General features: G+C 28.7%; 1 protein-coding gene across 2 annotated transcripts; it reads left to right on the top strand.

The window, feature by feature from the left end:
* The first annotated feature begins 8,336 nt into the window (after positions 1 to 8,336).
* Positions 8,337 to 12,093, top strand: LOC101217934 (arogenate dehydratase/prephenate dehydratase 2, chloroplastic). Of its 2 annotated transcripts, none has more exons than XM_011658910.2 (12): positions 8,337 to 8,760; positions 8,867 to 8,928; positions 9,026 to 9,118; positions 9,645 to 9,845; positions 9,929 to 10,009; positions 10,288 to 10,383; positions 10,469 to 10,546; positions 10,649 to 10,738; positions 10,830 to 10,897; positions 11,020 to 11,101; positions 11,185 to 11,272; positions 11,533 to 12,093. In XM_011658910.2, the coding sequence occupies exons 1-11, from the start codon at positions 8,508 to 8,510 to the stop codon at positions 11,245 to 11,247; spliced, it is 1,167 nt and encodes a 388-aa protein (XP_011657212.1). In that variant the 5' UTR covers positions 8,337 to 8,507; the 3' UTR covers positions 11,248 to 11,272; positions 11,533 to 12,093. The 2 variants fall into 2 exon arrangements, with proteins under 2 accessions (XP_011657212.1, XP_004149566.2); XM_004149518.3 differs by having other exon boundaries at positions 8,339 to 8,760; positions 11,188 to 11,272.
* The last annotated feature ends 1,964 nt before the right edge of the window (positions 12,094 to 14,057 follow it).

Genomic DNA, 14,057 nt, shown 5'->3' with positions numbered 1-14,057 from the left:
TATTAAAATTATTTATAAGATAGAGCAAAATTCATCCTAGTAGCATTGAATATATTTCTTTAAATATTACTAATATATACAGAGAGAAAATACTTAACAATGTGAATGCTATTTTAAGTATTTTTGGCCAACATGCCTAATACAGAGAATTTTTCTAAATTAATAAAGTGTTCTAAAACTGTTTTACATAAGATTTGAAGTGTCCTTCCATTTTTAAATTTAATGAAATTTACGTAATAATAAATTTTAACTTTGATTAATATACAAACAATTCACAATTAAATAGCTCTACCCAAATTTAGCATTTTTAATAATTAGTTTATAATTCATTGAATGCATATGATAATACTGACGAATTGTAATTTTATTGACATATTCTTCCTGCAAAATTTATATTAAGTTGACTATTAACAAATAAAATAAATCAGGAATTTTAAATATATCAAAACTAGCTAAAGTATTTTTAAAATATATAGTTTATCGTATTTATTAAATATAGATTATGATATTTTATTATAAATATATTTTTAGAAGTTTTTGTTATTTAAAATAATTTTTTAAAAACATGAAACCTATATTTTAGTATCAATGGGAAAAATCATATCTTCAATTGAAGTGGGCCTTTAATTTTGTAGGTGTCACAATGTTAAAATGGTCCTCATTTTACAATAATCAAGTTGTAAAATGATTGTAGTGTTGATCCATTTATTAGTTCAATTCATATACAGAAGTTTTGGTTCTATTTGAATGTATGTATATCTAAAAGAATAAATTGAATAGGATTTGTATAGGACCAAGTACGATAGGGACTTTTATCGTCAACTAAAATTATTCACTGTTTGTCGATTCTTTTTATAAAATAATTATAATGGATAGTAATTTAAGTTACAATAATCAAATGTATAGCATCATTTTTGGAAAATATTGTAAATATAAAAGAAATTATCAAGACTTCGGTCGTTTCCATCCATTAAATATTGTCATAATAAGCAAATAGAAAAACACTGTAATTTTGAGAGAATTCATGTAAGTTATAGTTGAGCAGTACGGAAGAAAATTGGTTGGTGATTATGTGAACTATTTAGTATTGAAAAGTGATTTAAAACCATCAATAAAGTTGTATAACAATTGCAACTGTCAGTTTGTTTTACAACACATAATTGTTTTCATTTTCCTTTTAGATTGAAATTTTGGTAAATTAAACGACGCTTAAATATTCATATAATTTAGATTTACGAGAGTTTATCTCACCACAATAATTAAATTTAAAGGTAACCGTAAATGATAACAATTTTAGTGATAATAATTAAGTGTATAACAACATTTTAAAATAATTGTAAATACAACAAATCAATTCGTTATAAACTTCTATCGATGATACGTTACTGATATCGGATAGATTTTTATTAGTGATATACCACCAACGATATTAAATGTCTATTAATAATAAAAGTAATCTATTAGGGATGAACTTTTCTTAATTTATAAATTTTAAAAAATATCCATGTACTGAATCCTATCGTTATATTCGTAGGTTTCTTGGCATTCTTACTTCCACTATTTTTTTTGGAAAAAAATCAACTTACTAATAAATATTTATATTTTTCAAATCAATCATTTTAACATGCAGTCTATTAATTTATTTGAAATTGTTAAATCGTACATTGATAAATTCAACAAAACACTAGACTCCTACATTTATTAAAATATTTCCATAATGGTACATTATACATGGACTTTTTTTATTAAGGTATTACAAATTTTTAAATAAACATTAAACTATACACTTTTTGAAGTATTCATTAAAATGCCTAAGAAAGTGGAAAGTAGAGTAGCTAAGGCAAAATACCATTCTAGTTCTAAACTTTTCACTTTGTTCAAATTCATTACTTTCAAATTTCAAATATTAATTCTTATGTTTTTAGTAAATTTTAAATTTAGCCCCCTAAACCCTTTTTTTTTTGGGTCAAAATTGACTGGACAGTATTCATAATAATAATAATAATACAATATGTTTAATTTATTTCTAACTTTCAAGATAAAAATGGTAATTAAACATATATCATTAATAAAATAATTTTAAAATTTACTGTTGAAAACAAATGTTGATTCTGCACAATCTAATGCTAAATGACTTATATCGATTACTCCTTAAGATTAACATAACTTTCACAACTCAAACGTGAGTGGAATGAAAAGAAAAGATTACTCAGAAGAAGAAACTAGAGTTTCTAACTAGAAGAATAATTGAATCTAATAATATTTTTTTACGATATATAAAATAAATTAAAAATAATCACTATTAAATTCCAATTCAAACATATAAGTACATCATCAATTCATCGTCAACTGTAAACGTTTACTCAAACTAAAATTAGATATTTGAAAGTAAATAACTTAAAATAATAATGGAAACAAGGTAAAATTGAAAGGGTGAGAATGAAAAAGTATATAGAGAATATAGAGTTATTTAAAGGAATATAAATGGGCGGTTACGCTATAAAAAGTAATCGGCGTGCCTAACGTATATTTTCAAAACAGAATCTTTTAGCCCAATTTTGTAGTTTCATTATTATTATTTGAAGATTTTGCAGTTTGAGCTTTGAATTTGTGAACCGGGTGGGAAACGGAAAATAACGAATTGCATTCATATAAGCACTTACCACTTAGGAAACAACGATGTTGTGAAAGTGAAACAATCAAAACACAAAGCTGATATAATATTAAAATAAATAAAATGTAATACATAAACAAATATTTTTTTTAAAAAAAATTATGGCTTGAACTTCAATCAATACGTGTCACTTACAGATCTATCAAATACCTCTATTTATAAGCAAAATAATAAATAAAATGTGAATCCAATTGACAACAAATGAGATAGTTATAATTTGACACTTGATAATAAATAACGTCTATTTAACATATATATACTAATATTTATAATAAACGAGTCTAGAGTAGGAGAAAAATATTCGATAGCATTTAAAATAGTTTTTAAAATAAATATTGATTAGTTTTTTTAAAAAAGTTTAAATCACTCCAAACAAACACAAACTCATCATTTTGTCCAAACTTTCAAGTTTAGTTTTTTTTTTTTAATTCCTATTTTTTGAATTCATTTCAATATAATGTCTAAGTTTTAGAAGGCAAATATATAATTTTTTAATTTTGAATTTAATATGTTTATACCTTTATTTGTTTTTAGTAAATACTTTGCATACTATATAATTATCATTTTCTCCAATATCTACCTCTAGCATATGAGACTGACTTGAATACATACCTAAATTATTAAGTCAATACACATCCGTTTATTTATAAGTTACCATATCAATTTGTTAAATTTAGCTAAATTAAGGTAGTGATGAAAATGATTTTTATTTTTATGAAGGGACTTGAAAGCTAAAACAAATTAATTTAACTCATTTAAAAAGTTAAGAACCAAAACAAACATTTAGAAAATTTGTAGACCAGGGGATTTGTGTTTGGGGTTAGGGCTATATTTTATCAATTTTTGGCACATTTTCTATAAATGACTAAAAAACAATGAACTCATATTAAGAAAATAATAAATGAAATTGTTAACATGTGATCAAAATTAGAGAGAAAGTTTCAATCCAAACTATATTCAAATTATTTTGGTAACAATAAAGAATTTCTAAGATATTAGTTTTTTTTTTCATGTGTGATAATTTGAGTAAAACATTATGAGGTTGAATGAATGGAAGTAAAACTATAGAATTTTAAATTCTTGAATTTTTTATGTTTATTTTTATGGAGATACATATAAAACTTAAGTATTTGTCTAACAAAAAAAAGTAAAAAATTATTTTAAATAGGAAGACTTCATAAATATTTACAAATACAACAAAATACTAGATGAGCCATAGACTACTATCTTACTATATTTTATAAATATTTTGGTTTATTTTACCATCTTCAAGAATAGATAAAAAAACAAAGTACAATTTCAACATGTTAAAATGATAGTTTAACCTTAAAAATATATAGATTATGTTAAAATTGTAAATTAGCGATGTAAATAAGCAAATAAAAATGTAGAACCGAAGTTCATGAAAAGTGGGCCTTTCAAACGATGCATGGATTCTATGTTAAATTGGGCCGAGCATGTGTGGCCCAAAATATGTTCCAATCTGGGATGCTTTTTGTTTATAAATTTTTTATGAAAATTTGGAATGGAAGACTATTTTAACAATAATAATCAAAGATATAACAACATTTTAAAAAAATTATAAATATAGTAAAACTATAACTGATAGACTTGTATCACTGATAGACTTCATATGGTATATCAGTGATAGACAAATATTTGCAACATGATCTATCTGCGATAGACTTATATCATTAATAGAATTTGATAAATTTTGCTATATTTACAAATTTTTTAAAATTGTGCTATATACTTAATTAATTGCTAAATTTGCGACTATCCCATTTCTTATTCTATTTTAAAAAGTAACGATTGTAACAAATTTAAGAATAATAATCAAAATTGGATGGTATCATTTTATTAAAAACGGTAAATATAGAAAATTATATAAACGATATACCAATATTTGTAATTTTGAGATTAGGTAATAATTTGGTATATAGTGATAGATGCTATCACTATATTTTTTTACAAATTTTGTTAATAATGATATTTTTTTTTAAACCTAATAATTTAAATTTAATTGTTACTTTGAACGGTTCTTTTTTAACATTTTATAGATCTTAATAAAGTTTTCATATATATTTCACTTGAGGTTGGAAAGAGATATATTGAAATGCATGTATTGGTGTTTTTTAAATTACATTTATCTGAATAAAATAAATTAAGAAAACCTTTTGAATAAATGAGGTAGCTATGAGGAATAATTTTACCTTCAAATCAATCATTATGTGGTTGAAAGTTAAGGAATATTGAAAAATTAAACCATTTGCAATGCTTTTTTTCCCAATTCAATTCTAATTTTCAATTCAAACACTTCATCTCACTCATTCTTAACAAATATTAAAAACTAATTAACACACAATGTTTAGTGAACTGATTAAAATTTGAAGTAGTAAAAACGTTAAAAACAATAAATTAATTTAAATAAATGGAGTAGTCATCAAATGTGTAGTTTAGCTGACATATGTATTTTAGAACTAAAATGTTTCAGGTTGAAAAATCCTCAATCCCTTTCTTTTTTGAGTGAAATGAGTAAAAATTTACCTAATCAATCAGTAAAATTAAGTACTTGTTTATACGAGATTTCAGAATAGATGTAATTCATAAAATTGAACTTTGTATATTGATGAATATTGTGAATACAATCTCTAGTATTTACTCTTTTGATGTTTTCTCTCGAATACAAGTTAAAGCTTCGAACTTATCTTCGGTCTTTAGGATGTTGTAGTTGCAAATCGATCGAAGAATCCAAGGAAAGTTTAATCTTGTAAGTTTTCAATTTTTAAGAAGTTGGTGATCTGGAAGTTGATACGATGCTTTAGAGGTTCAATTCTTTCTTCAACCAAACACCCCTCTTAAATGAGTGTCAAAGGTCTCTATTTATAGAGAAATTTCATGGGTCTTAGGTAGGCTTGGATTCGGGCCTATTTGCTTGTCGAGTTTGAGCTTTGGCTCATCTACTTGTTAGGCTTGAGCTTGGACCCATTTGCCTGTTGGGCCTAGGCTTGGACTTGGACCCATTTTCTTGACGGACTCGAGCCCCCTTGTTTGGCCTGATTTTTCATTAGGGGCTTGCATTGGGTTGTATATGAGAAAACTCGACTATTCAAAAATCCAATCAAATTATAATCATCATAAATTTACTGGGATGACGTGACATAATTTAATTGACCGAAATTTTTTGCTCAACAATACCTTTTTTAAAAAAACTTACCACAAATATCAAAGTAGAGAAGAAGATTGAGGATAGAAGATCCATAATATTTAAAAATCCATGTGGGTTTTGAATTTCTTTTATTATGAAAAGCTTTTTTTCTAGTGATTAACCAAAAATTACTTTACATTTTTGTTTTGTTTTTAATTTGAATAATGACATGTAAACTCATCGGTCAGAAAGTGATTTCTAATTAACTCACGTGTATTACTGTGAGAGTTCTATATTTGAATAGATGTGTTTGCATGACAATTTTGAAGAAACATGTTTTGTGGAAGAAACTTGTATTTGTGTTGATTCATGTAGATGCATAGATGGATTTTTATCACTTGACCATGTGATTTAGGGGTTATAGAATTTTTTAGTCGTAGAAAAAATTCTTTTTAAATTCTCAATCTTTCAAATGGAGAAAAGTTTCTCTATTTATCCTTGAAACCTAGGTTGGTCTAGATGAATTTTAAATGAATAGTTACAAATTTAGCAATTAAATTCAAAATAATTAAATATATAGCAACATTTTATAAAAATTACAAATATAACAAAATTTGTAAATTTTTTATCAATGATAGAGTCTATTACTGATAAACAATGTTGTAAAAAATGATCTATCACCGATAGATCATACGAGTCTATCAGCGATAGTTTTGCTATATTTGCAATTTTTTTTAAAAATGTTGCTATATCCTTAATTATTATTCCTCAAATGGTCATTCATTACAATTACCCAATTTTAAACTTAGTTAACCTTTAGGTCAAATTAAACTTTTTTTTAGCTCAAATAAACTTTAACCTTAATACTAAATTATGACAAAAACATGTGATATCATTGTGATTTGCCAACTTATGTTTTAATTTGAAACTTATATAAATTTTTAATTAGTCTCAAATTTGATAATTTTCATTAATTCGAGAAAGATTATGATTGTCATTTGTGTTTGGTATGAAATTTCTCATTTAACAAAATCAAACATTAAAATGATAAGAACTAGCCCTTGCGATCATATGATGAATAATGAATATACTTTAATTTATGTGACAGTTTAATTGTTACAACAGAAAATTTTCATCAAACTAACGACTTAGTTTGTGTGATAATTATCTTTGATTCTTCATTAATCAATGCACCTACATATGTAAGACCTTTTACCAAATCTTAACGACACTTTATTTTTTGAACCACGTTGTTTCAATTTTTAATTTACGAAAGCTATACTTTTCTATGTTAATTTTTAAAATAAAAAAATGTTAAAAATTTTAAATTATTAGTAAAGTGAAAAAAAAAAAAAAGCCACCAACTAACATACATTATAAAATGTAAAGTAACTCATGAAATATTTCTATCATAATAAATGACAAACAAATTAATTAGGAACCACACATAAGCACACTCAATGTCATGAACTCAGGCACACCAAGCTATCTCAAACTTTATTAAGAATTCAAAAATTAGATCATGTACCTTACAACTTCTTTAATTGCTTGTTTGTGTACGTTTAGTTACAATCATACTATTGTAAATATAGAGTTATGAGTCTACTTATGCGACTTAAGCTAGGCGACTAAACTAAGATCATGCAATAAAAAGGACATTATTCTATACGTTGCTTAATTCTATTAATTTATCAATGGAGAAGAAGTTTTTCATTCTTTTGTCCAAATGTAAGCAAAAATAGAGGTTTTTTTTGGATGTCAGGGTTGAACTCAAAAAACTTAAAGATGTTTTTTATTATAATGCATAGTTTAGTTTGATGTGGTGTCTATACAATATTCAATATTCACAGTATTAGCTAATGTTTCTACTGTTTATAATGTGTGAGATGAATGAGGGGTATAAATATGAGTAATATGCATGCAACTCTACTCAGTTTAATTAGGCGAGATTAATGAAGGAATGTTCCACGTAAAGTGATGCGGTACAAAGACTAAGTAGATCATCGGTACCGCATAAACAACCATCAATTTCATAATTAAGGTGAACATTCTCTCTATAACTTTGACATATTTGCACGCATTTTGAGATGCAAATACTTGAAATTGCATATTTATTATCATATTAATATACACTGCTGCTTACAATGTATTTGGTTTGATTGGATAAGTTCAACACAAACTAATCTTGAATGAACAGAAAAATCAAATTCATAAATTTTTTCATTTATCTAGACTTAATTCAATCCAACAAAGTGTTCACCAATGACTTAGTAGCTCATTGACCCTTTTCCAGACGCCTCCAAACATCTTCATTTCAATGCTTACAAAACTCGATCCTTCAAATCACATCAAAACCTCAATATTCTTTTTTTTTTCTTTTTTTGTCTTTCCATATTCAACCTTTTCTATTTATGTACAACAAAATTTTTATAAACTAAATTATTACTCAACTTAGTGTTAAATTGTTATAACCTAAGTCTATTTAAATTGAAAATTCATTCCAAATCTCTCAAGTTCTTCTTCTTCTTCTTCTTGTCTTTTTTTGTCAATTTTTCATTTGTTTTTGTTCTTATATTATCACTAGTAAGTACTTAAAAATAAAATATGTGCTAAGTAAAAGCTGATAACAGATTTTCCTCTCTCCCGCGTTTCTCTCTCTATCTTTTCAGGGCTTCCTCATCGGCAATGGCGACTTCCATTTCGCGATCTTCCATTTCTCCCTCTCCACAGTATATTCGCAGCAGATCATCGCCGTCTTATCCCCGGACTTACTTAATCCTTCATTCTCACTCTTGCTGGAAGCGCCTTTGCCGTTCTTCTCGATGTTTTTCTGTTCTTCATGGAGGCAGTGGCAAGAATTTCCGGTTCGTTGATACGCAGAGTTCCATGGAAGATTCTCATTTCGAAGTTGTAATCAAAGATCCAAATACGTTACCGAGTACGTTTCTGTGGTTGCTAGCTCTCGTTTTTTTAATTTCTGATGTTACTGTAGCGCGTAGTTTGATCGATTTGGCGAATCGTTTTTTGATTTGTTCGTATTACAGGGCCTCTATCATCGACTAAATCCTCTGTCTCCTCTGGATCTCGTCTTCGTGTTGCCTACCAGGTGACTATGTCTGTAGCATCCTTGTTGTTCGAAGTTCGTGGTGTAGATATGAATGCTGTCTTTGCATTTGAACGATATAGTTTTCGTGCGATTTTAGGGGGTTCCTGGTGCATACAGTGAGGCGGCCGCCGGGAAGGCATATCCGAATTGCGAGGCTGTTCCTTGCGAACAATTTGATGCTGCTTTTGAAGTAAGTGATCGAACTGTGAGACGAATGCATCTTGAGTTGCTTCAATTACGGTTATTCGGAGGGAATTTGGGCGTCTGAAACATTAACATGAACTTTTGGTTTGCCTTGACTTTGAATTGGTCGCAGTGCTCGCATCGAGTGCACTGGACTTTGAATTGTGTGTTCTTCATTTCTAATTACATTGATTTATTTACGATACATATATATTTTCTGCTTGTTGAACAGCTTAATACATGAGAAAACTTTCTCCACCTCCCAATTTTTCGAGAATTTGAGGATAAATCGGAGTATTAATCTCATTTAGTCTTTTGATCCACTATTTTGATCAGGATAATAGAAATTAGAGACAGTTCTTAAATTGTATATCATAAGAGCACACTAGCAATTGATCTTTCATTTGTTTTACTTGATCTGTGCTTTGTATTTTAGAAAGTAGCATGCAACTCATGTTCAGATAATGGTTAATCGTGTAGATTTAATGTGTATGATAATAAGAAAAATTCGCCTATCCTTCTTCTCACTGCAGGCTGTTGAGCGATGGATTGTAGACAGGGCCGTCTTGCCAATAGAGAACTCTTTAGGTGGAAGCATCCACAGAAACTATGATCTTCTGCTTCGACATAGGTTGCACATAGTTGGTGAGGTAAAATTTGTAGTTCGTCATTGTTTACTAGCCAATCATGGTGTTAAAATCGAGGAACTGAAAAGGGTGCTCAGTCATCCACAGGTAACCAGAACAATCTTATTAAATTTACTCATATAAATCCCCCTCCCCCCTCTCCCTTCCGGCTTAACATGATTCTCGTTCAGGCTCTTGCTCAGTGTGAAAACACATTGACAGGGCTAGGATTGGTGAGAGAAGCAGTGGACGATACTGCTGGTGCTGCAAAGGTAACTTATCTTTGGCTGTTCAATTGCTGTCCGATTACTGTTATGATATTTTGTCATTTTTTGGTCTACACTGCAGGAAAACCTGTCATTTTTTGTTATCATAATGGCTCAATAGTGATTCTGAGAAGTCAAATCAGATTTTTGTGGATACTTATTTATCAGCAATGCTTATGTGAAGTTTTGATGATCTGATGATTATATACTCGTATCATCCAAATTGTCATCATTTGGATTGCTTGTTCAGAATGATAGTTGATGAGACTTTGGATATCGTGCAGCATGTTGCTTTTCACAAGTTGAAAGATGCAGGAGCTGTTGCTAGCTCAGTGGCTGCTTCAATATATGGCTTGAATATACTTGCTGAAGATATTCAGGTGCTTACTCGAGCATTTAATTATCATTTACTTACCCATACATTCTAATGCTGCACCGATTACCAATTTTCTTTTCTTTTATTAGGATGACTCTGACAATGTAACTCGATTTCTAATGCTAGCGAGAGAACCCATAATTCCAGGCATTGATAGGCCATTCAAGGTTAGCCTTTTGTTTTTTTAGGAGGAAAAGAGTCTTTTACCTTCTGACATGGTGCTTAGAATAAGTAAATTGTTGTATGTAATTCGCTCACTTCCTTTTCAGACAAGTATAGTTTTCTCACTAGAGGAGGGTCCGGGAATTCTCTTCAAGGCACTTGCAGTTTTTGCTCTTCGCCAAATCAACCTTACAAAGGTATTTATTTTTGCCCAATAACCATGAGGGCCCTTCTCAAGGCACCTGTCATAAAGGTCAATAGCTAAGCACCCCTTGTTTTCTCGAACAGATTGAAAGTCGACCCTTGCGGAACCAGCCCTTACGATCATCTGATGATAATGGATATGGATCTTCAAAGTACATCCGCTGAAGCCTTTGTTTTATATTACTTTTACAGCTTTTCTCTTCCCAGTGGTTTGAAAGTTTCCTCCTTTTCTTCCCCCTTTCCCTCTCATGTTGTTTTCCTTTTTCTATACCAGATACTTCGACTATCTTTTCTATGTGGATTTTGAAGCATCAATGGCTGATCAAAACGCACAAAATGCTCTTAGGCATTTAAAGGTAGTTTGCTCAGATCTTCCAAACAATATTCAGGAAATTAATTTTCATACTGATGTGTGATAGGAAATGATAAATTGGTGTAGCAGGAGTTCGCTACATTTTTGAGAGTGCTAGGAAGCTATCCAATGGACACTAGTATGCCATGAGAAGTTACAGCATCCAGAAGACTTGGTATCTCCTATTTCTTTGTTTCTAATTTATGGATTGTGCTTGTATATTGTAAAACTAGTCCTGAGCTATATTGATTTGAATCTCCTCTACCATTCAAATTATAACTTATTTACGGTCATTTTTTAGTTTTGATTCTATTACTTATATGGTTGAAGCTTGAAGATGTACAAATATGAGTAACTTAATCTGAATAATTTTGTGAAAGTACTTTTATATTATGTTGCTATTTTTTCTTGACCATTTTGAGCTGATTCTTTTAGGGCAATTCAGCATTAACCTACTGGCTAGTGTAGATCGTCTTCCTCAGTTCTCAACTTTGAAGAGGGATCATCGGTCGGCTTTAAGATTTAGCTTGTGACTCTATGGTGGTGTGTCTCTTTTCACATGAAGATTCAGCTCAATATCCCATAAAACCAGTAGATATTACTTTGTTGTTCATTCACAAGTTTAGTTTAGTTTAGTTTTGCAAATTAATTATTCATTTACCCTATACCGTTTTGTCTAGTGTTTGGATACCGGAGAGGTTAAGTCAGTTTTGTAGTCAATTTTGGTTTGCACATCTTTTGTTAATTAGTTCAACTCACCTATGTTGTGTTGCAAATTTTTTTGTTCATTTTCTATCGAACCATGTAATTTTATTTGTTTTAGTAGAATGAGATCGGATTAGATCTCGGGTTGGGTGGGGATTGGTTCTTTGTTTGCCCAACTAACTGTGATTAGGAAGCTAATGCTTGACTTTAAGGGATCAGATTGCATAGCGATATGTTCTGGAATTATATGTACTCTTGTCATAGTCCTAATTATTTGATCAGTTTGTTTGAGTTGTGTAGTCATTAATTATAACCTAGCTTGAGTTTTTTGTTTTTTAATAGAGCATGAGAGGTGGAGTGGTATATCAATTGCATTTTGCTCAATGTTTCTAAAAGTCCTCTCATGCTAGGAGGGGTGGATTTATTAAGGTGTCAGATGCACATGCCCCTCACCTTCTCGATTTTTATTTTTTAATTTTAATTTTGAAGTATTAGATTGCAACATATGTTAAATAATGTTTTATTTGTATTAAATTTTGTCTCTGGTATGGTGACTATGCCCCTTGCAAAACTCCAAGGTTTTGGTTTGCATGCTTGTACTTAGCACAAGATGCAGGTCTAATTTCACGCAGCTAGACTCACAATATTAGGTTCCAAAGTCCTAATTTTGGAGCTTTTCATTGTTTTTTTTTAAAATATCAATAATTAAGGTGTTTTTCCTTCTTTATAAACTTAAAAAACAAAATTGACAAATGTGATAAAATATCACCATCTACCTTGTGATAGATAGTGATATTTTGTTGTATTTGTAAATATTTTGGTTAAATTTGTTGTATTTGAAAATAATTATTGACTAAACCAAAATATAAATTTTATTGTTTTAAAGGATCATTTTATTATTATTATTATTGAGTTAATATTTTCACTTTTAACTACCCTTTCTCTTCTTTTATATGGTACTTTGTTATATGGATAATGTGCTTCAAAAGTAATAATTTCGTTTTTTTTCCACCTTGTGCTTAATCTCCAAAAGATTAGTGTGATTTGAGCTTTTGAAAAACACTTTTTATGCTAACGTTGGTTAGATAGCTTTATCAAGGAAAATAATTTGAGTATTGCCATTGGAATCTTATATTTCTTTTGCTAATTTTTTTAGTACAAATTAGCTCAAGCAACATGTTAGGATTCTAACCCTGTATTGTTGATGTATTCAACCCAACTGTTTGAACAGTCAAAACCACTCATTTGGACATGTTTACTTGACAAACTTTGTTTATTATTTTTTATTTAGAAAAAGAGGATAAAAGAAACAAGAAATCATGGGTACATATGAATATGATATGATCATTTGAATAGATGGAAGTGTCCCGTTTGGTTAGACAACTATTAATATAATGCAAGTTAGGTTTGATTTGTCTTTACTAGTAACGTTTTTATAAATGAGATAAAGTCTTGTTCTTCACTTAATAGTTAATACAATAATTTATAAAGAAATCAAAGATCAAATTGTAAAGAAATCTCTTGCGAGGATCAAAAGAAAACAATCTTAAACTATAATTGGGTAAAACTGTTATAATTTGATTCCTGTTATTTGGTTTATTACTAAAACAATCTTAACCTATCACTTTTTTTTCACTTTATATTTTTGTTCATTTGTATTAAAACTGAAACTATAGAGAACCCAAATTAAATTCAAATGAATCACGCTCGCAATTTAACCAATCTTTCAGTTTTTAAGAGATTTTTATGTGAAAAATCTTTCCGTAAATAATAATTATAGATAAGTTTACCTTTTTCACGATAATGATGAGAGAAATACATTTATTAGTATATATTTTGTTCACCTAATGATGGGGAGAGAAATATAGTACATTTAACATTAGTTTTTTTCATTTTCATTTGGAGAGAATGATATTTAATATGGTTTTACTTTTCATTTAGTTTTTCATATTGATTTTTTATATTAGGTAAGATATTCCATGTTTGTTTGGAAATGTTCAAACAAATAGATGGTATATACTTGTATATTTGATATGTATTCAAATACAATTAGCTTCTCGATAACTTTTTGGTTTTTATGGCAGATTCATTGTTATTTTAAATATACCTTACAACATTGTATTAGATGCTTGCAAAATATTTGAAGCAATATATTTGTTATACCATTCCAAAGTTTCAATAAAACTGTATCCGTATGACAGTACAATATAAATCACAACATATATCATAAATTTCATTTATATCACGATATATAT

This window comes from Cucumis sativus, chromosome 6 (assembly GCF_000004075.3).
Source record: "Cucumis sativus cultivar 9930 chromosome 6, Cucumber_9930_V3, whole genome shotgun sequence".
In the NCBI taxonomy this organism is placed as follows: domain Eukaryota; kingdom Viridiplantae; phylum Streptophyta; class Magnoliopsida; order Cucurbitales; family Cucurbitaceae; genus Cucumis; species Cucumis sativus.
The sequence above is the reverse complement of the archived record's forward strand: the minus strand, read 5'-3'. Positions and strand labels throughout refer to the sequence as shown.

Coding starts and splice junctions, on each gene's coding strand:
- LOC101217934 (XM_011658910.2), top strand. CDS start 8,508: ATGGCGACTTCCATTTCGCGATCTTCCATTTCTCCCTCTCCACAGTAT. Junction 9,846..9,928: donor GGGTGCTCAGTCATCCACAG/GTAACCAGAACA, acceptor ATTCTCGTTCAG/GCTCTTGCTCAGTGTGAAAA. Junction 10,739..10,829: donor GCCAAATCAACCTTACAAAG/GTATTTATTTTT, acceptor TTTCTCGAACAG/ATTGAAAGTCGACCCTTGCG.